Below are 22285 nucleotides of genomic sequence, written 5' to 3' on the forward strand. Positions count from 1 at the left end.
GTGGTGACAAAAGAATGTTCTTATTAGTAACCTGATCATTACATGGAAATTATGTTTGCTACATAAAGATTAGACCTGCAAGTGACAACATATTCAAATGTGCCAGTCCCTGTTAGGTAAATTCTGAAGTTTTCATAAAACAGAAAACATTACTCGACACTCTTAAGAAATGGATACTCTTAGGGAACTTGCTGCACAGCACAACCTGCAGGAAACGTGAAACAAAAGATGATGTCTCTCTGTTTAACAGACCACTACGGTGGTCACAGCAGTGAAGAGTTCTGAAAGACTTTAAGGTAACCTCCTTTTTCCCACCCTCCCAACTATCGCTGTGCTCTCAATTAGCAGCTCACCGCGTCTGCTTGGATGCCTAAGGCTGAATTACTTTTGCAGAAAACTGCCTCTAGGAACTCGTTACAAAGCTGACATCACTGAAACACAAGTTCACCCCTTTGGGGATGAGGCAGAGGTTATTGTGTCGCACGTTACAAATATACCAGGGGACAGATTATGCCTACTGCCTGCTGGCATCCACCTCTAGGATGCAACCTCCTTGGGGGATAAACAATCTTGGCAAGCACTGAAACCCAGAAATCTCCTTTCCAGAGCTCTTTACAATCTGCAGCCAAAACTGTCCACAAATGCTGGGATCCAGGACTGCAGTCCTTGACAGCACACGGCTCCAGACATTTCTATGGGGGAAGTTTAATCTATGAGGATGTAGAAATCTAAAACAAAGTTTTGCTCAAAGTAACTGTTTGTCAGATCATGTGCCTCTAATTTGGTTTCCAGTGACATTACACAGCTGCAGCCAATGGACTCCTGCCAGGCCCAGCAGTTACTGAGGTTCTTTTTGGTTTAAATTTAGTATCTGAACATGTTTTACCCATCATTAAAATGGAGAGTAATTGCTCAAAAGTGAACCATGGATGTTACAACTGCAAAGAACTTATTAGGTCACCAAGCCCTATCCTCAGGGCAGTGCAGAATTGAAAACACATTGGAACAAATACGAAACGGAGCTATGTTTGTTCTTTTTCCTACTCTTTTTTTTTTTTCTTTATTGTAATCATTAATCAGTATATTCAAAAGTTCAAAAAACAACCACAAATGCCAGTGTAAACATGCTTCACGTATATAAGTAATATAAAGTATTGCACATATGAAAGTCCTATGTTTGGCATCTCCTTATGGTGCTGTTTCATCAGAGCTGTGCCAATGACGTGAATTTCAGGAGCTAGAAGATCTTATTTTGGAAGCTGCTTCATGCAACAGTTCAATATTTACAAAGGCTGCAAGCTCTCTGTTCTTTTCGCAGGAGGACAATTCAACCTAGGATGTTCGGCATACAAAAGTGTGCACATGTGGGCTGAGCTGGTCTCATGGTGGCGTTTACCAGCTGATCTCCTCTGCTCTTTTGTGGAATGCTGCCATTGGTAGCTTGCTGGGGACTGGGATGTGGTCAGGCCCACCCATCCTCAAAAACCGGAGATGCAGTGCCTCATCCGCCTGCGCCTCCTCTCAGTCAGTCTTGGGCACACTGGGAACGATCAGCTGAAGGCTCCATAAAGGTCCTGCAATTTCCCTTGGACATGAAGATGGAACACACCTGCTCAGGCTTCCTTACGCTGATTTCCTCCTTGCTTAGATTTCACAGGTCAGCCTAAATATCTGTCAGACTGACGGAAGTGACCACGTCTAATGGCTACTTCTGTCCTAAAGACTTTAAAAGCAGGGGGGCAGTTACCCTAAAGTCACAAAGAATGGATGAGGCCATCTAACTATTGGGTGGGAAAGAAGAGCAGCTCAGGAAACAGATGATGTGTTGTTTGTTTCAGAAAATGAACAACTCCTCTTGAAGTTTGTACAAGATAGCAAATTCTTCATAAGATAGCACTGGAAGACTTGGGTTTTCAGGCAAAAATCTGCACAGATCCAGAGATGAGATAAGAACCAAGCTATTTTTGCTCATAGAGGAGAATGAGTGAAGCCTCTCCTCTTCAGAATTTCCAAGTCAGGAAGACCAACCAACCGAAAAAAAAACAAAAAAAAACAAAAAAAAAATCACCCCCAAAAAAACCCAGACTAAGAAGCACTCAAACCAGATCCATGCATTGTTACTCTTTATCTCAAAATATCTTTCCTTCTTGTTAATGCCTGGCTGGCTGGCATCCTATTTTCTGCGTAAATAGAAACCTTGCTCACTTTCTCTACAAGACTTTGCTTAAGGGATCATTAAATTCTGCCATAAACTTTGGAGAAATATCTTCAGCTCTTTAAATACACTGCTGGATTCTTGCCCATAAAATGAAAACAAAAGGCAAAGATTTCTTCAGATGAATGAAATATTAGGGTCTGTGACATATATTCAACAGACGATACAACAGCTGTAGCCATTTTAAGAGAGCACTTCACCAAGTAACAGGGCAATGGCAAAAAGTAAAACTCATCCTAGCTTCAAATTCCCAAGTCCTTTTTGTATCACCCCAGACGCATGTCTGTAGTAATTTAAATCAGTAATTTAAATCACTGAGAACTGCATAGGCAACCACCAGCAATGGGGTGAGAAGGTAACTCATCTACTGCATTATAATGCCTTTGGATTTTGTTACCTGGGTGTGATACTCTCAGCTCTGGACTTAGATATAATACATGCTTAGCATATGATTTATCTTGCAAAATATTGCATAAATCCTCTGTTTTGCCAAACACCTTGTAGCCAAGAAAGATGTGCTCAGTGTGTACAATTGGTTTGCTTTTCTATTTACATGTAAAGTAAGTGCATGACTTCTGTATATTGACTTTATTTCTCTTAAAATGTAAGTTGATGATTATATCAGATACTTATTCTGAAAAGGTGGAAAAATAAATAATTGTGCTCCATCTATAAAATTCTTCATAGACTACCTTTGTTTTTCAGAAGTACTTCCACAGTACTGATTTATTGCTTGTCTCCCTGAGTCATAATGTCATAAAAGTTCTTAGGGAGGTGTGAAAGGTATTCTGCATGATACAGTAGTGTTCAGAAACTCTATCCTGTTCCATCTTCCAGACAGTACAGCAATGCAGGCATTTTCTCCTTGGGAGTTTTGGGCTTGTTCTGGAAGCACCCCAGTATACCACATGTGTTCAAAAGCATCTGCTAAAATGTAGACTGACCAAAATATAGAATAAACATTCTGTTCAATGGCAAGCACGTCCTTAAGGCAGTATGAATTTTCTTTCTTTGGCAAGGATGGCCATCATGTGGCGTATTCTCAGAACATAGCATAGATCAGATTATGATGCCATTTCGCTTGCAGATACAAAAGAAGATTGGTGGAAGGAAACCTTCAGTTAATTCTCACTATGTTCTAGTCTCAGGCAGGATTCTGACTGGATCTGTCAATCTCTTCCTCTATGCATCAGTAGTCTTGTTATTTGTCAGCTGTTCTCTGTCTGCCATGTCATCTTGAGGAGGTCTTGCTCTGTCAAAGAAGCCACACTGTAGAAAGAAATCAACAGAAACAAAGGCGTCATGATAAAACAATCACAGGATGTCTCGACTTCACTCAATTGATCTGAAAGGTGGGGTACAGTTTATGATGGCCTGATAGACTGTGAAATGTTTTTTCTGTTTGCTGGTTTTTCTCTATTCAAATCATTGCATATGAAAAAAAATCGAAGTTTTAGGTGCAAGGCATTGAGTTCCAAAGTATAGCTTTAAAAATTCAAATAGTATGAAAGCCATCTTTGCAGATGATGCGAGTGCTTGTTGAATGCTGATACTGACTCTAATGAGGAAACTGTCCATTTCTCTTCCATAAGACGTATAAGACATTCATTCAGAAAATATTAGGATGACAAAATAAGAATGAAGTATGCGTTGGAAAATGTGTACAGGACAGTGTTGTGACTAAGACTAAAGATCAGTAAAGATGAGATTTCTGTCAACTAACTTTAAATGCCTAAAAGTTATTTTTTGGTTGAAGATAATTACGTAGACCTCACAAAAGGTCAAAGGAAAATACTACCAAGAGCTAACACCTCTCATCATTCTCCCATGGTTTAGAGATTCTTTGTTGTTGAACTGCAAAGGGAACTGGGATAGTTAGAATTGGCTGAACACCTAATCCGCCTTTAGGCAGCTAAAAACAGAAGAGCCATATCCTATCATACAAAATTATTTTCTTCTTTAAAGAGGAACTGTAAGGATGACAAAAAGCTACACTCATTCCCTGTAATGTACCAGTTCCAAACTTGTCTTCAAACTTGCAAAGAGAATGTAACAACCAACACACTAATATAAAATGAAATCTAAAAATTAATTGTCAAAATTGGGAGCATTGTTACATGCTAACAAAAACTGGAAATTCCTGAAGTATTCAGAGAGAACAAAGTTAGAGTCACTTCTTTCTGAACCTAAACATCCTGAAAAAGAGTCTCATAGGTCTTGGGAAACAGAGCCAAACTCTTTAGTATACCCATTTATAACTGCACTGTAATAATAAGGGAGGACTTTGAAAATAAGTTCCCTACACAAAGGTCAGTGACACTCGCATGTCAGAAATGCCAAAACAAAGAAGACACATGTCTATTGTTGCTTTCCCTCCAAACTTACAGCCTCTTTTTTTCCTCATCTGTTAGTATCTTCCAGTATTTTTTTTAAGACAACAGTAGTAGTAATAATGCAACATACCTTCCATAAAGCAAGGGTCAACACCGCTAGTACCAGTAGACCAAGCATTATTGCTAGTATTATAACCCACAAAGGAATGACAAAGGAGACATTTGGAGTGGACCAAATGACAGATGTTCTGATCTGGAATGAAAAGAATACATTAAGTGAATAGAAAATAAGGAAAATAGGAAAATAATAAGGAAAATAAGGAAAATAATAAGGAAAATAAGGAAAGTAAATCTGATAGTAGAATACAGAGGTTATAAACTTTCACTTCAATACCATTTTTCAGATTAGAAACACACATTTCTTGGAATTTTCCAATGGTGACTTCATTTACTGCAAGTTTCTTTTCCCTAGTTCATGATAATTATTAGAAATGGGATTTGCACATATACAAAAGTACTTGCCATCTCAGATGTAAGAATCATTTTTCCTTAGTACAATATAGGAAAAAAAAAAAAAAAAACACCTTTTTTTTGCAGTTCAAGCAGCAAAATTCTATTCAGGTTCATGCTGGTATAGCCTACAGTATAACTAACTTATATAGAAAAATATTCAGAAACAATGGTTGACTACAGCCCAAACTCTTTATTCAAACCACAACAGATACCAGCTTTTAAAATTTCTGCTGACAGTTCAGAATACATTTTCTGTGATTTGCATTTTAGCTAAGCAGTCCAAAAATGAAACCCAAGCAGAAGGCTTGTGATACAGCCTAATGCCCATGATGCTACACCCCTTAAAAGAAAGTGAGAGTCTGCTACATACAAAGGAGGTAAGCGTAAAACACTCTGTCCCATTGTCTGAGGCTCTAGAAAGCAGCAGATGTGTATAACATGACTTAGTTGAGTCAGCTTCTCTCTCCAGAGCTTCATCTTGAGAAAGAGCAATAATAAACCTTCTGTATTTCTACTTCTGTGTCATCCATATAAGTAACCTCCCCCTTGCTCTCCCCTCTATACATTGTACCAAATGTATTCTATGCTCTCAGACTGTTGGAAGGCTCCTCATCAATCTCATTTAATATTTACTCTCTTTCCACTGTTCTTAAGTGGGAAGGAATGAATCTGAGCTTTCCTTATCTCCTTCAGCCACAGTTACGTCCCTCAAGGTTTGTCTTTTTTTGTATGTGCGTGTGTCAAAATGTCTCCTTAATTGCTAGGCTCGGAAGTTATTTCTCCCCGGGGCTTTCAGCTGGACCTCTCTCATTTACTTTTAAAACACAGTAAGTATGTGGCAGATGGAAGTTATTTTGTTCTCCATGACAAGATGACAAGTTTCCTTTGCAAACTGATTACACAAACTCTCAAACTATCTTGCTCTTTAATGCTGGAGGTACAGATAGGAAATCTGAACCTCTTAATAAGTTTCTTGACCATTGTCTACTCCCTGATCTGCTCTCATTGCAAATTCTACTTGTTTTTTGGCTGTTAACTCATGGGCTAGTACACCTTAAATTTAGCAGAACTCCAGGCTGATTCATGAAACAGCACGCTAAGCCTGAAAAACTGAACTCTGTAGTCCAGTTCGCAATTAATTCAATTTCTGTATCTCTATAATTTTTTCTCCTCAAAGATGGCAAATTACAGCCTTTCTGCAACTCTCTCACTCTTACTCACGATCTGCCCTAGACTTCCCTTTCTGCAAGAACCAGCAGATCTTTGTCCTAGCTACCATCGTGCTTAACTGGAAGATGCTTCCACACACTTCATCTGTGTTGCCAGCTATCCCCTCTCTGACACAGTGCTTGCAAGAATGGCAGTCTGTTAAGTACTCCTGATGCATTTATTTTTTTTATAGCACCTCTTACTGTTACGGGACACAGTTGAAATTAAGAACAAAGTTTCTATGTGGGATAACAATTACCTTCTACCCAAGCTTACACTGAGGGTTACACTGGAATTCTTGAGAGACTGCCCAGCCCTCACAGTGACAGCATTCCAACATTGACTGGTAGCATGAAGTGCCTGATGTGCTGGTCACACAATCATACAATCCTAACAAATACATTCACATAAAACCTAACAAATACTTCTATTAGAGCAGCTGCAAATAGTTATTACTCTACAATACTTAATTTTTAGTCAAGCAAAAAAGAAAGAATATGCAAAGAATAAGTATTAGTTCTCCAGTTAAAGCAAGATAAATTCATTTCAAGGCAAACAAAGAATATGAAAAGCCACCCCTGGCTCCTGGCAAATATCTTGTGTGAGTCACCATGTCACTGCAAGGATACTACTTTGGGAAGCTTCTTAAGCACTGCAGAGCTCTGTGGGCTCTCTGTATCACTGTGTTCAGCAATAGCAATACTTATTTCAAATGGACAAAGTACTTCTGAATGGCTTTCCTTGTGTCTCACATTGGAACTGTATCTGGTGTTAAAATGCAAGGGCAGAAAAAAATGAGAAAAAGGGCATCGGAACTGTCTGCAGAGATTCCTTCCAGAGAAAAGCCTGTTGAGGAAAAAGATGAATTTAAGTAAAAGGCTCATCTGGCCAAGGACATCAGAAGGATGCAGACGTGGTGGGCTGCACGAAGCCTGTAGCAAGCAGTGAGCTCAGATGTCCAACAAAGAAAGCATCTCCCTTTTACTGCTTGAAGATCCTCGTGCACGCTGCTCTGAGGCAAACCTTGAAGACCTGGTCACATATAGCACAAGGGCAGTGGATCTCACTAGGCTTTGGCTACAGATGATGGGCAGTGCATGGAACTACAGAAACCAATGTAGCTGTTCTGTAACTCCTCTCAGGCACTATTTCCCAGATATTTGCTGCACTTGTCTGCTGCATTTTCTTTCCTTTCAGGCTGCAGAAATAAGAAGGCAACCTGGCTCTGCTTGTGATGCCTCTTAGAGCACATGTCAGCACAGAGCCAGATGGGAACATCAGGGCCTTTCTGAAGATGCACTGTACAGTGATGTGGCAGTACATGGCCTTGCCTGCTCTGCATGTGCTCATAGCCCTCTCCCCTACCCCCACCTTAGGTTTCTGAGAGCCAGCAAATGGCCGTGTGAAGCACTTGAGATTTATTTGGTGAGCAGAGGATTGTATACAGCACCAGACTCACTCCTGTGTGTGCACTGACAGCAGGATTAATGCCCTGGGCTGCCTCCTTTTAGACTCGTACAAAGACTTGTGGAGCTGTGGACACAGCTCCTGGTCAACAGCTTGACACCACAAGTCCTGAACACCCACAGGACTGAAACAGAAGGGAAGACAGAAACAAAGCATCCCATCAGCTATGCCTGCCCTGGTTCACCATATCCAAGAAGACAGACCCTCCTCAACCAGATGCTGTCCACAATGCTCTTCCATATGATTTTGATTTAAGATCAGTCTGCATTGTTCAGCTTGGATTTCTCTTGTTCTCCATGTGGTAGGTTTAGTGCTGCAGGATCAGAGCCAGGGAATGTTTTGGGAAAGATTTATCTGTTTTCATCTAAGGTGGCCAACATGAAGTAGAATTCTTGCACGTGTTTCATGCTGGCACTGCCCTTCAGATTCATTTTAGCTTCTTTCTCAGTTCAGAGCAAGAAGACTTCTTTATGTTGACTCTTTAAAAAAAAAAAAAAAATCCTTTTTTAAATCAATGTGCCACATTTACACACATTCTAACTAATAATATATACATATTTTTTTTCCATTGGTTTTTATATAGCTTTGACATTGCCCCTGACTTTGGTGCTATTTAACATAATTCCAAGATTGTCTCCAGTGGACAGCAGGGAGGGAAGGTGGTGTTGTCCACAGGTAGGTCTTCCTGCACAGGCGGGAGCTGGGTTCTACTGCTGGGAACACCCAGCACCAGTGCAGTGCCTGTCTGTGAGCTCTGCACAAAGCTTTTTACACTCCTGTCCTTTGAAAGATGCACTTTAAAAATAATATTGTATCTGTATTTTTGTCTGCTACAGAAAAGTCGCAAAAGAAACAGTAAGTAAATTAAATACTCTAATACCAGGATTTTTTACTGGAGATGTTGATCTTTCTTTAATCTTCAGTCATTTTGCTTAAAGACAGAGGAACAGTAACTCTTTAGTACTCCTACGTGCTCCCACACAACTTTAGCAGAATTACATTCCTGCATGCTCTGAAAAAATGCTCAAAAACAGAATGTAAAAGCTTCTTTGAGCTTGGAATTATAATTACTATAGACATTGATGTTGACTCTTTACGAATATTTGTACACATACACTTTGTAGGGCACAAAAGCACATTTAAAATGAAAGTACTCATAAGAGTAGAACAGCTAAAAAAGAGTTATAAGCCTGAGTGAAGCCAGTTTCTGTGCACAGTAGGACACTGGTCAAACAATTCATACTAAAGGCTTTCCCTCTGAAGATCCTACCAAACATCTGAGGTAAACCATAGTATCTTAATAAATTCCAAAACTGGCTCAAGAATCAGAAACAAAAATGGAAATTGAAATTATGTTTATTCTAACTCTGTACTTTGTATGATAAAAGGTATTATTTCACCTTCCACAAGAAATTAATCAAGTATTACAGTCTTATTACTGTAATAATGTCTCTAAGGAAAAGTGACATTTTGTCTTGATACATCAGCTAGCAAGGAAATCCAACGGGTTGCACAATAAGGAATTGTAATTCCAAGCCTATCAAAATTAACAAACACTTTTATTGACTCTACTGAATTTTGATTTAAGCTCCACTAAGTTTCCAGCTATTTTCTGTTCAAAGACATTTTCACTCTAAATTTTTTACTGTGAAAAATTCCATGGTGATGAAAATGAAGGCCTCAGGGCTACAAATACATAAGTGCATGTCATTACTGATGTGCATGCAAAATATTTATTGCATTAAAATTAAAGACATTATCATCCTGTATCACTGGAACTCAGTACTGTATGAGCTAAATGAAAGACGTGTGCTCTGTTCTTGTACAATATATTATCTTAACTACATAAACCACAAGGTGTTAGCTGGTTCTTAAGTACATACCGTTGACAATTGATTTTAAAATATTAAAATCTTTATTCCGTTTCCTACCTTGCATTTCTGAGAATGAAAACAACCCATGAACTTCCAAAGAAATAGTTGAAAACTTTTAAAACACAGCCGCTGACCTTTTCCAGAAGAAGCAAAAATATAGAGCATTGCCCAACTTCTTGGAAGTGGAACATCAAAAGAGCTTGTGCGTATAACACATCGAGCTGTAGAGCTGGCAAAAATCAACTGCCATGTCCAGATATGAAACAACATAAAAGCACTATCATTTTTCAACATTTTACAGTTGCTATTACAGGCATTTTGCTGTAAATCATCTGCATCAAATAGCAAGCATTATTCTGCTGGAGTAAAAGAATAAAATGCTTATCTGATCATTGGTAGATCATCTGACGCTTGCTGAGAACAGCAGGCTATCACCTGGGGTATAGCACTTCAGTCCAGATGAAGGCACCGCTATCAAGAGAGCTCTGCACAACATGTGTTTCTGTTACGGAACACATGCTTCAAGAAAATAAAAGACCCCGAATATATCTGTCAGCTTGGTGCCTTTGAACCTTTTTGGGTGAATACTGCATTAAGTATCCAGTCTCTCTGATGAAATCACGGCTCTCTTGGTGTGAGAGGCTGAAGTTCTGTCACTGAGCCTATAGGACAAAGATTTAAACTTGTCTCTTCCCACTGCAAATATCAACCAGCCACTAAATCCATGCATGCTCAACTCTGAACCTTATAGCTCGCATCCTCTACAATATATTCAGTGTAAACTTTAAAGTGTATTATGCTGGTTTTAAAGATGAGAAAACATCCTGTTCCCTTCTGCTATATCTCAACAGGCCAATATGATGTGTACATATCAGGATTTAACCTGGAGAAGTTTGGGCTGAGATCACCACATAAAGATCTGTGAACAATAAGTCTTTATAAAAATGAGAATAATAAGCCTCCACATTTCACATGACTCATACTAGAATCAAATTTTGCACTCATATTTTACTCACTTCCATCAGTAAAGCAAAAAAAGACTGAATTTTATCCATGATATTAGACACCAGAATAATAATCTCCTTTTAAGATGCTCCCCATGTTCAGTGCATTGACAATGGGAAACAAATCAAGTGTATACTTCCAGCATTCATTGTTCATATAACAACCCACAGCCATACTAATTTCACTCTGCAAAGAAGGCAAGTTTAGTTGATATTCAACTAAAGGGTCTGTAGGGATTACCAGGTAATTTCATACCCTGTACCTGATGCTCTGTGAGGTGGCAAAACCTAGCATGGCAAGCAGACCCTTCTGAAAAATAAGGGTCTCAAGGAAGTTTAATATAAATAAACGTTGCCAGAGACAACCAGTAAGCTTGTGTAAGGGGACTGCTGACTAGGAGGAGATCTCTGACTGTGGAAGAAAGAACATTTTGTACCTTTCACAAAAAATTTCCTCCAGAACTGTTTTACTCCAGACCAGGTAATTAGATAGTCGCTTTCACAGTTTTGTTGTTTTCTCCTGGGTGAAAAACCCATCCAGATTGCAATAACACAGTCCACACACGAATGCAGCAGGCAATTATTTTAAAATGGAATCAGTATCACATACCAGCAACTTCCACAGCAAGCAATAAACATATTTCCTTTAGGTATTATTCCAGGAATTTACACTAGAAACACAGGAAAGACTGATCTCAATATTTTTACCTATAAAAACTTTTGCAGCCGAGAGCAGAATGACCAAATAAATGTGCTTCACACAAGGGTATCATTTTCAGTTACTTACTGCTGTGCTTCCCTCTGGGAGCTTCGCTGGCTGCACTTTATAGGGCATGTTCTTAACTTTGAAGGACACATTGGAAGAAAGAGTATAGGGATTATTTTTCCTCTGAAATTAAATAAATAGAAGAAATTATTAAAAACCATATCTGAACCTTAAAGCATGACGAGAAATAAGCAGATAAGAATTGATTTCCTAAAGCAAAGATAGTTTCTTTTAGTAAAGGGTCCCAGGTTCCTGTGTGCATCCACAAGTTTCAGGATAATGCTGAAATACAGAATGCACATTCAAAGTGGGTACAAAGGGTTAGACATGCAGAACAGCACATGCAGTTATTCCTCATATTTCTCCCTGCAACATGGGACTGGTGAGCTTGAAGCAGAGGGAGATTTATGGGGTGACTATGTTTTAAAATCTTTCCTCTGCTCAGGAAGGCCATCTAGGATCAGAGGTATCTTGAGAAAATGTCCAGGCCCACATTAAGACCAGGCTGGAAAGGCTCCTTGTTGGCATCAAAGGTACAGCTCTGCACTCCCATCACAGAACAACAATAGGAACCAACATCTTTGCACTTCACTTACAGTGTGATTGATTTCCTGTTGCAGTGCTGTTCAAAAACACCAGAACAACCCACCTTGCTTTTTTACTACACCATGCAAGTGCAACATCAACATTTAGTTGTTACTGCTTAACAGGCTGCCTAATAAAATTTTTTACATAGCTCTCATTAAGCACTTCAGTGTAGCTAAAGATGCTCAGACTAAACAAACTGTAGCTATCTGTTCTTTGTATATTTCATTTAGATTTGTTTGCATTTATTAGACATTAGATTACATATTAGAGTAGGCTAGGCTAGGCTAGATTAGATTAGGCAGCATCTTCTGCTGTTTAGAACAATTGAAAGTTGTTATATCACACAGCTCATGCTGAGACTTTTAATTAGTCCTGTCTCCTCATCTGCCAGCCAGACAGGCACTGACAGCCTCCACCCAACTGTTTGCCTCACAGTGCAGTTCTGCCCTTGACAACGACCTCCCACCCTGTGCAAACTTCTCAACATGGTAGCTAAGTGCAAAAATCTCTACTGTTAGGAACCAGTGTAAAACCTGACACACGAAGGCTCCTGCACCTTACAAGAATCTTACTGATTGCAACATTTACTCTAGGGAATACAAATATTTTCCACACAAATACTTTGAATCCTTTCGAGCTCTTGGCACCATCAGTATCTAATTGGAATTGATTTCGAAGGCTAGGTATACCATCTGTCAAGTTAATCTTCCAGAACTCTTTGAAGTCTTTCATTTTCACTGGATGCCACATCGTTATAAAGCAAAGATCTTGCAGTGTGTCTACCTCCTTTCTTGTTTTTATCCCAAGGAAGGATGCCTGATGGGTTACTATGCTCCTCTGGAAGCCAAGGAACCTGTTTCACATTCCACCTCCGCAGCTGGTTGTTCTGGGTGACACTGCATGCAACTCATCATTCATATCTCATGCAAAGTTGGGGTAATTATAAGAATTTCCAGTATAAGTACTTCAATTTGTTCTGAAGAGAATTAAATAAGGCCTTGGAGTTATGATTATCATTATATTCCTTTACATTACATTCCTTGAGGTAAAAAATTAATCATATATAAGAATATTTTGGAAGTACTTAATCATTCTTGCTACCTGCCTCAATCCTTTATGAAACATCAGAATTAAACACAGTATTCCAATACTGATTTATGGAAAGACAGAGCCTTGTTGGTAAAGTAATCCCTTGTTTTGGCAGCAGCTACTTACAGAGTACATTGAGTAATGGGATGAATTTTAAATTATCCCAGTAACCTGAGCCAAGTGTAAATTCTACCTTATCCATTTTGCAAAGTTCAGTTGCCTCTTGTGCCCCTTATAATCTTTGTGCACTTAGAAAATTTCTCCCATCTTCAAAGCAGACTAATGTGGAAATACTGAAAGCCATTTCTCATCTTCTCAAGTCAGATTTGTTATTTAATAACTAATGAAACCTGCAGTATTTCCATTTTTAATATTTCCTGTGATTTTTTTTCTGTACACTGTACTGTAAAGTGCTTTATTGCTTTATAAATCATTAAATTCATTCTAACCATCACACTTACTAGTTTTTTTTTTTTTTTTTTTTTTTTTATTGACTGCGTTCATACTCACTGTATTTGGAATGACCCTGTCATTTCCTAAATCACCTTCTGTAAAACTCTTTCTCCCACCTTATATTTTTGGCACATTTAGGAGTTCTGTTCCACTGACAAGACTTAGCTCCTTCCTGATTATCCAAAATCTTTTCCTCCCTCCTAAGTGTTGTTTTCCTCTGAAATTTCCTGTTGCATCAAAAGATTTAAAACCTTTCCATTTAAGAAAGGTTTCTCCCTTTTCAGCTGTTTTATGGAACAAAGATTGAGACAAAAAGATTCCACGGTCTACTCTCTTCTTCACTGAATAAGAATGATATCTTTGTAAACACGACAAGAAATAACCTACATCTGGAAGACGGCTTGGGTGAAGGTAGATGGTCATACCCAAACTCAATTTTCCCAGAATTGCTGATGTTGGAAGACACCTCTGGAGATCATCTAGTCCAAGAACATGCTCAGAGCTGGGTCAATGAACAGGATGCCCAGGGCCATGCTAGCTGGATTTTGAATATCTCCAAGAATGGAAACTCCAAAAACTAAAAGCAACCTGTTTCAGTGGTTTTTGTTTGTTTGTTTTTGTTTCAGATTTTTTTTTTTTTTTTTCTCCTCTTCCACAGAGTACTTTGGTATTCCCAACTCAGCCTCTACCCCAGGTCAACTGTCTGCTTTCACTTCTTGCATATGTCCTTTTTACCCCCAAGTTTTACCAGGAACTCCTTGTTCTCCCATGCAGAGCTACTGCTACCTTTGCTTGATTACTTAGGATGGATAATGCTTGAGAATCAACTCACTCTCCTGGAGAAGAGTTCTCCAGGATCATCCCCCTTGCAGTTCTTCCAAGCAGATACCTGAAAAGGCTGAAGCCTTTTCTCCTGAGGTCCAGGGTTGTAATTCTGGTATTTGTCTTGTCCTTCCTGTTTTGCTTTTAGACAAAAACCTTGCGTTCAAATATATGAACATTTGTTAGTGACATTAAGCCAGCATATTTATTATCTTCTGGAATTCATTTGCCTGTACATTAATTTTGTTATTTCAAAATTATGAGAGCAGCTGAACGTATATTACTGGACATTCAACCTCTCCTTTGAGCTTATATTAGGAATGAGCAATAGGAAGAAAATTGCCTTAAGAGACTACATAGGAGAAGCCAAAATCAGCTCTTTGATACAGATGGCACCTAATGGAAGGAACCATATCTTCTATCATCAATGCTTGAAATAAAAAATAAGCTGACATAATATTAGGCTTAGAAAATAAACAATTATTGTAAACTTTCATGGTGCTTAAAATCTATGAAATTGTCTTCAGAAGAATAATGTTTTCTTCACCACATTCCTTATTTTCCACTTTCAGACTCAAGGCATTCTCCAACTTCTATATGAGAATCCAAGCGTTGGACTCTTCAACAAAACTCCAGTGTGTTTCTGTAGATGTACAATTATTTGCATTCAGATCCAGAACTCCTTCTGCCTGAAAAAAAGCCTCATGTTTTCAGTTTTAAGCAATTCATATTAAGCAGGATTCTGGCTATGATTTATAAAAATAATCTGTAGTGGAGAGGGCAGGAAATATTAGAGTATTAAAGAAGTATATATTAGGCAGACAGACTGATTGGCTAAGGTACAGAGAAGGAATTAACTCCTGAAATACCCTACAAAGAAAGGCAAAACCCATAGGAAAACAAATTCTTTCACCTACTACACATGGCTTATTTCATTTTCTGCTTATATCAGCAATAAGAACATCAGAGGCAGAGGAGGATACTTTGTGATTTAGTGCTTGGCTGGGGTTAACAACCATGGGTTGTGCCCACTTCTATCAAGTGTTCTCAACCCATCATTAGGCTCTTGGAAATGCTGCACATCTCCATTACTTTATAGGAATGGGGAATATAAAAGAGTATTTTCTTGCATTCGCAGAATTCTTTGCTTGTGGCAAAGAGCTTTAAAATGATGACTGTGGTCAGCATCAGCTGGGAATAGGATTTTACTTGTACCAACACCTTGGAGACAGGCAGCTTGCAGTTGTGTTTATAATTCTCAAGTCATTTGAGAGAAACAGCATTTCTTTATGCATATAACTGAGCACATAATTTTAGCATATAATTTTTTAAACAGTGTATATTTAAATATTCAGTGCTTACTGGAAGAAGCAGGACTTGTGGTTTGCAATTCAACTGAGGGCTCCATTATGGCTCAGAGAAAAGGAAAGGAGGAATTTCATCTTAGTGGATATCAGTGCCTTAATGATCAGCAGGAGGAAGACCAGCCCTGGCTACATCAGCCTTCTGAAGTTCCCGTGGTGGCCAAACAACTGAGCCTGCCCTGCGCATGTTGCTGACACAGCTATTTGTCCAGACCCTGGCTAGGTGGTGGAACACAGCCATTCCCGGGGCTGCCTGGGTGGCAGATCCCTGCTGCTGCATTTGCTAACGCTTCCCTCTTTCCACACACTTCTGTTTTATAAACAGTTTCAACTGAAGCCTTTGTTTTCTTTAATAGTTGTGAGACACAAGAAGCAGCCAGAAATGAAGGAAAGCATTCTCCAAAAATATTGAATGAATATTTCCCTAGATACTATTGAGATGAACAGAAATAGCACAGGGAGTGCTGGAAACACTTGGACAACTCAGAAGAAAGATCTCCCAGTTCTGGCAGAAAGCTGGCAGTTTCTGCAGGAAGCTCAAGCAAGCACCTGAGCTCTCTTGACATCTTTAAGGAACACTGAGGCATCTTTGTCACAGGGCAGATTGACATGCAAAGGGTGAAGGGTAGCTAGACTGAGAGCAGGAGGAATAGAACCTGTAGTAGTGTGAGGAAGTCTGACAGCTGATTGCTTTTCTGCAAGTTTGAGGCGTTTAACTACCAGAGATACTCCCCAGAATGACCCTGTTTCTCTGTGTCTGTGGAGCACCGTTCAGCTTCTCTGAAATATGGTTTTCTGGTTAGATGCAGCCCAGTGAAGCTGTTCTACCTGAAGAGCAGGCACTGTCTGTACAGCAAGTTGAGGTGGAATTTCCCCCCCAGAGCTGCTATCTCCTGCAGACAGAATTCAGTGCCAGTGCAGCAATATTGGCCCTCCTGATTCATACTTGTTTCCCCCTATGTCCACCGCAGTCTGGCACATTTTAGAGAGGAGACAGTAAGCAATATGGTGTTATCTTTTAAATGTATGCTTAGGGAATTCATTAGTTTGCTTTCTTTGACCCACACCTTCAAAAACCTTAACAACTGCCAACAAGGAGTAGCTTACATAAATGCTGAGAGTAGAGGCCATGCAACTCTTTGTTCTTCTATCATATTTAAAAGAAAGCATCTATTACTGTGTGCATGGTGAAAAAGTCCTATTTGTACTAAGATGGCAAGCCCATGCTTTTGAAGAAGATAACACTCCTTTGAAAATCAACACCTTCTCATCTCTATCTTTAATCCTTTATACTTGACATACTGTATCCTTTAAATGACATACTATATTATTTAAATGTAGTATTTTAAATTATAATAGAGGCAGCTACTTTCTGTGATTTCAGATCACTTTAAAGTGATTTTAATGGTTATCAGTTTAAGATGTTTATTTTTCCATAAACTTAACCTAACGTATACCCTAGCACATCTGGCAAGATCCTTATGTTCTGCTCTTGTTAACGTTTTGACATTATTTTGAATAACAATAAATGAAAACAAAACCAGTCCACACCCGAAAGAACATCCAGCTGGCTTAGCCCAATGCCAAAATCTCTCTTTCTAGCCTTCACCTCAAATAAACAACCAAATCCAGCACAATATGGTATTTTTGGCCACACACTCTTTTCTTTTTTACTTATTTTGTTTTCTGAAATAACAACAATTGTTTGACATAAAGGCAGATTTCTCTGACAACTTCCTCCTTTTGTTATTATTGTATGTGTCCTGAAGGTCACTGCATCAAATTTATGACTTTTAGTCCTCAGTCTGAATGAAACTAATCCAGTTCTATATATGGCCATGGTCTGCCTATGGCAATAGGGACAGACAACTTCCATCAGCTCACCTTAGCTCTGATTTCCAGCCCTCTACAAACACCACATGTGCAACACCAGACAGTTTGCGTGGCCCCTCTTCACCGTCTTCTGCATCTGTGTAGTTACACTGACTCCTTGATAGAAAGGCACTGGCTGGAAAAGAGGATTCCTACCACACTAAGAAGAGCTTCTGAATTCACCAGTAATAAAATATGGAGAACCTCAACAAAATTTCTCATTAAGGAAGTGCATGTAATTACAGCATATACTCTAACAGCAACAATAGCTCCAGGTGCCAGTTAGTGCAGCTCAGTTTGTCTTTCTGAGGTGCCCCACTGTCTCTGTATGCTCAACACTGAGCCCAGGCTTCGGATTCCATTCTGAGGCCAGGCACTTAACAGCATGAGTGTTGCTGCACTCATTGCCTTTATTATGTGAAGCCTATATTTCCATATTTAGGCCTCTAAAAAGAAATGAGAGCAGTGCATGTTCAGAACACTGAAAAGACAAGTGTTTTACAGAGAATACCAAACCATGCTTTGGCTTCTAAAGGAGCACCAGCTTACACAGTGGCTGCCATCTTTTTGTAGCTTTTGAGCTTTCTCTGATTATAACCAGATTTTTTTCTCTAATACCAATTAAAGCTCATGCAGTCAAGGGTGCCAAACTCAAATATCTGGGTCTCCGTAAAAGCCAACAGTGAAACAATACAATTAACAACAGCAAAAAGAAAATAAACTCAAAGCCTCTTGGGAAACTTGCTGACTCTGTTTTTTTCACATTGCTGCTTCCCCAAGAGCCCCAGAATACTGTTATCACTTGTGAGGAATTTTCAATACAGGCTGAAACAGCAGCTAAGGATGAACTGCCCATAAGGCTGTAAATGTCTGAAGTGCTTGGAGCCTGAAAGCGTGCCTTTAAATCAGACATACGGTGCAGATTCACCATTTAGAAATTCATTTTCCAAACTCCTGAGCATTACGTTAAAAAGTATCCACTGGAGTTCAAAGAACATTGGTCAGGATCCCCTTGGATCTACTGTTGATGAGTCAGGAATGCCACAATTAGACAAATGGGGACATCATAGTGCCCTAACAACACACAACAAAACTGTTTCTGTTTCACATGAATCAGGCCACTATTTGCTAGATCAGCAAGTCTGAATCCAAAAGTCAGGGCTCACATTTACAGTCAGGCTTTGAAGTTAATCCAATAAAGGTCTGTGATTCTTCTTGGCCTTTGCACAATGTCTGCCTCTATCTTTGTTGGCTGCTTGGGAAATTCGGGCTGCTTTATTTACTTAAATGTGTCTACTCTTAGCATATCATTTAGCTGCTATTTGCTATAGGAGTTTAGGCTTCAGGGTGAGAGATTACAACTGTCAAGAGGCAAAGGGGTCAGTTGTTGCCAAATAATCTAAGTGGAACAGGAAGGAATCACTCACTACAAGATGGATCTTCTGTGGCAACAAAATACACAGGCTCATCCACAGAGCTTCAATGAGAAACATGGATTATTTCATCCGAGCATTAATTGATTCAAATTCTTACCAGGTTTGCAGTAACATATCTATAAGGCGACATTAGCATGTCTATGAGAAGAAAATGCATACTGACAGTTTGTACTCAGCTTTAAATGAGCACAACAGTTCTTCCAGAGACCAGCCTATATTCACCTGGATTATAACACAGTTGTGGAACGCTGCATGTCACCACCATCCTGCTTTCTTTGGCGTATGAAAATACTGTGCATTAAGTGCATGTATAAAAGCATTTGGGACGCTGCTGTGCAGAGAGCAACTTCTCCTCCAAGCTTCTGCACAAAAGCATTAGTGTGGCGTCATTGTGTCCTGACTCAGCACCACCACATCCTACTTTGTATCTTAATCCTCAATTTGAATCTGCAGATTTCAAACGTGCTCACAGCAGCAGTTTTCTGAGATGTACATCACTTTCCTTCTGGAGTAACTTTGGGAACTAAAAGATTACAGGCTTACCAACAGCCAAGAATGTCCTTTTTAGGAAACTAATTGTGTTCTATCTTCTTTTATGGCGATGGCTGACTAAGAGTTAATTTTAAAAGGGGCTTTGAAAAAAGCAACTGTTTTGAAGTGAGTGGGAGGAAGGCAATCAGATCCCACCACACTATTTGCCCTCTCTCTCTTTTCCCAATATATATGTTTGCATGTGAAGCAGGGGTCATGTTATTCTGGCAGCTTTTTAGACATAAGAAGGATGCAACAGTTCTCAGGGGGCTGGTTTTTATATGGAAAAAAATCCTGTTGCTGTAAGTGGAGTTTTCTGGGCCTTTATAAGGCCTGTAAGCTACTATCTGAAGGAAACAGCAACGTTTCCTGAGGATACAGATAAAATGCAAAATCCTCACAGCCCATTAAAAAAACAAAAACCAAAACTTGTTTGATAGCAAGGGTATGCAAGGACAGCGCAGCACCGAAAGATGTACCTGTATGGGTGTGTGTCATGGGGTCTCAGCACCCATAGAGACTACAGGCAGGCTCATCCCCATGAGGATGGGGATCCACCTCTGTCTCAAGCTTACTATTTGGAGGGAGATACAGTCATAACAGGCAGGCTCTGTTAAGGGAGAAGATGATGCTAAAGGGATTGCAGCATCCTCCCTGGCACTGCCTCCGTGTTTGCACACAACTGTGTCCCAAAGCACAGCTGTGACCTTTCTTCACCATTCAGATCAAGTCAGTAGAGAAGAGTGTTCTGAATCAACTCCATAAAACATCCTCTTCAGACACTTCACTTTCTTGCCCCCGTCCTTACACTGTTAGAACAGTAGCTCTGGTATATAACTTTCAGATGACTAAAACGAAGTAAGATGAGTCTCACTGCTCCTATAAAACCACACCACTAAATTTCATGCAGTTATCCTCTGCCTGAGACAGAGTTAGGCTTACTAACAAGAAAAAGCTCATATTTAAACTTTTTAAATATTAACTCTTCAGCTTACATTCTAGAAAAATATTCTGTCCATTGGGAGATACTAAGAAAAGGAGACTGCCTATTGTAGCCTGTTTCTGCTAATGTTATACATCCTCTGTCACAACCAAATGTTTAGAGAACCACTCTGTTTCTCATTAAATTTGTTTAATCTCTTATAGTTATTTCCTGCTACATACAAAACTGGACTCAGAACACTCAGGAGACTAATTCCCACTGAAATAGCTGTAAATGGCCTAGAAAACCAGGGTCTAGGATCTACGCAAGGGGTTTCATTTACATGTTTTGTTTTTAACAAGACAAAGCTTTCCGCCCTCATAAATTTACTTAGATTTCACCTGCAGAATGATGGACAGAAATACCTGATTGTATCCTAAATGTGACAGGTCCAGATTCCAGTACTGTAGCTCACAAATGGAGTTAAGCTTTATCTTTTGTTTGGTAAGATGAAGAAGGTTCACTTGTAATATTACTTGGGCACAGCGGTGATCAGATTAACCACACATAGTTCTAGCCAAAGATAATCTCAGCCTGTCTGGCTGTCTCGAAGTGTTAGGGACAGTGAAGTAGTTGGGCTAAGCTCTTAGATGAATTGAACAGAGGCTAGCCAGTGTACGAAGGGCCCACCTGCTCTCTGGTTTCTCCAGGGAGACAAGTTGAATGAGGAAAAATTTATCTCTTTTCACACTTCCAGAAAAAGAAAAAATACACTTCAGTGGTGTGAAGAGCTCCACTTAAACCTCCTGTTGGAAGCTGAGCTTTCTGTTGTTCTGCTAGGGTAAGAGGCACTGTGGAGATAAACCATTCCTCTCCCCCAGCTACAGAGAACACAGGAAGGCTACTGCACTCTTGGTAGAAAGACCAGGATTCTAAATTCCTTGAAGAAGGAAGGCAATAACCTACCAGTTCCATCACAGTAGGATCGCTGTTATTTCCCAGTAACAGCAAACTGAAATGAAAACTTCTCAGTGTACTGTCCAGAGCTAAAGATATTCACTCAAACCCAAAGCACTGATATTCTTATCATTCTCTTAGCACAATGCTTAAAGGTGTTATCTCTAAGAAAAACAAAACTTTCAGAGCACTACAGCAATGAAGATCTGGAAAATTTCACATTTCAAATTGTGATATATATAATGAGATTTTTTTATTTTCAAAAACAAGACACAACAATTTTATCGTCTCAATCGAATAGAGAGAATTCCCTCTGAAGGACCTTGTAAAAAGACAAATCCATGACAACCGCATTATACTAAAGTCATGTGGCCAGCTACAAGTTTACAGCTCACATTCCAGTTCCTACAGAGATCTTCCATCTGGAAAGATGTAAAGAATGCAGAGCACCCCAAAGAATCCTAAGAGATGATTAATTTGGGCCAGTCCAGGAAAGTAGAAAGAAAAGCAGTAAAGATACTTAAAAATCATCTTAGAATCATCAGGGAAGATCCAGGAGATGAGTTTGAAAGGGGCTGACAGAAGGTGAAGGGAAAGTAAGCAGCATGCACGTGACTTGAACAGGAGCTAGTCAGAAATTACCTTCAAAGGAAGTCAAACTCAGGGTTTTACACTGGGACCACTTAATTTCATAGTTTAAATTTCTAAACATCTAATTGTACAATTAACAAGTGTAAGAGTGGCCTGGTTAGGATGGCATTTTACAGGTTTAGTTCGAAAGATTATCATGGTGGAAAGAGACAATGAAAAATGAAATGCTCACCCATGTCCTAGGCTCACAGTAAAAACTCCAAAAGGAGGGAGCTCCAG

General features: G+C 39.4%; 1 protein-coding gene across 2 annotated transcripts in view; it reads right to left on the bottom strand.

Annotated features, from left to right (window-relative positions):
- Positions 1-1046: 1046 nt before the first annotated feature.
- Positions 1047-22285, bottom strand: part of ITGA8 (integrin subunit alpha 8) — a 99499-nt gene continuing 78260 nt past the window's right edge. The window contains exons 28-30 of one of the 2 annotated variants that reach the window (XM_042817386.1): positions 11403-11504; positions 4679-4801; positions 1047-3484 (exon numbers count right to left, since the gene is read on the bottom strand). In XM_042817386.1, coding sequence (XP_042673320.1) covers positions 3398-3484; positions 4679-4801; positions 11403-11504 — 312 coding nt within the window. In that variant the 3' untranslated portion in view covers positions 1047-3397. Of the gene's footprint in view, positions 3485-4678; positions 4802-7940; positions 8217-11402; positions 11505-22285 lie in introns of those variants that run through there. The other variant, XR_006168568.1, reaches the window with a different exon arrangement.

The sequence above is a fragment of the Centrocercus urophasianus genome, unplaced genomic scaffold, assembly GCF_019232065.1.
Source record: "Centrocercus urophasianus isolate 14NV4802_14NV808 unplaced genomic scaffold, USGS_Curo_1.0 seq_16, whole genome shotgun sequence".
In the NCBI taxonomy this organism is placed as follows: Eukaryota; Metazoa; Chordata; class Aves; order Galliformes; family Phasianidae; genus Centrocercus; species Centrocercus urophasianus.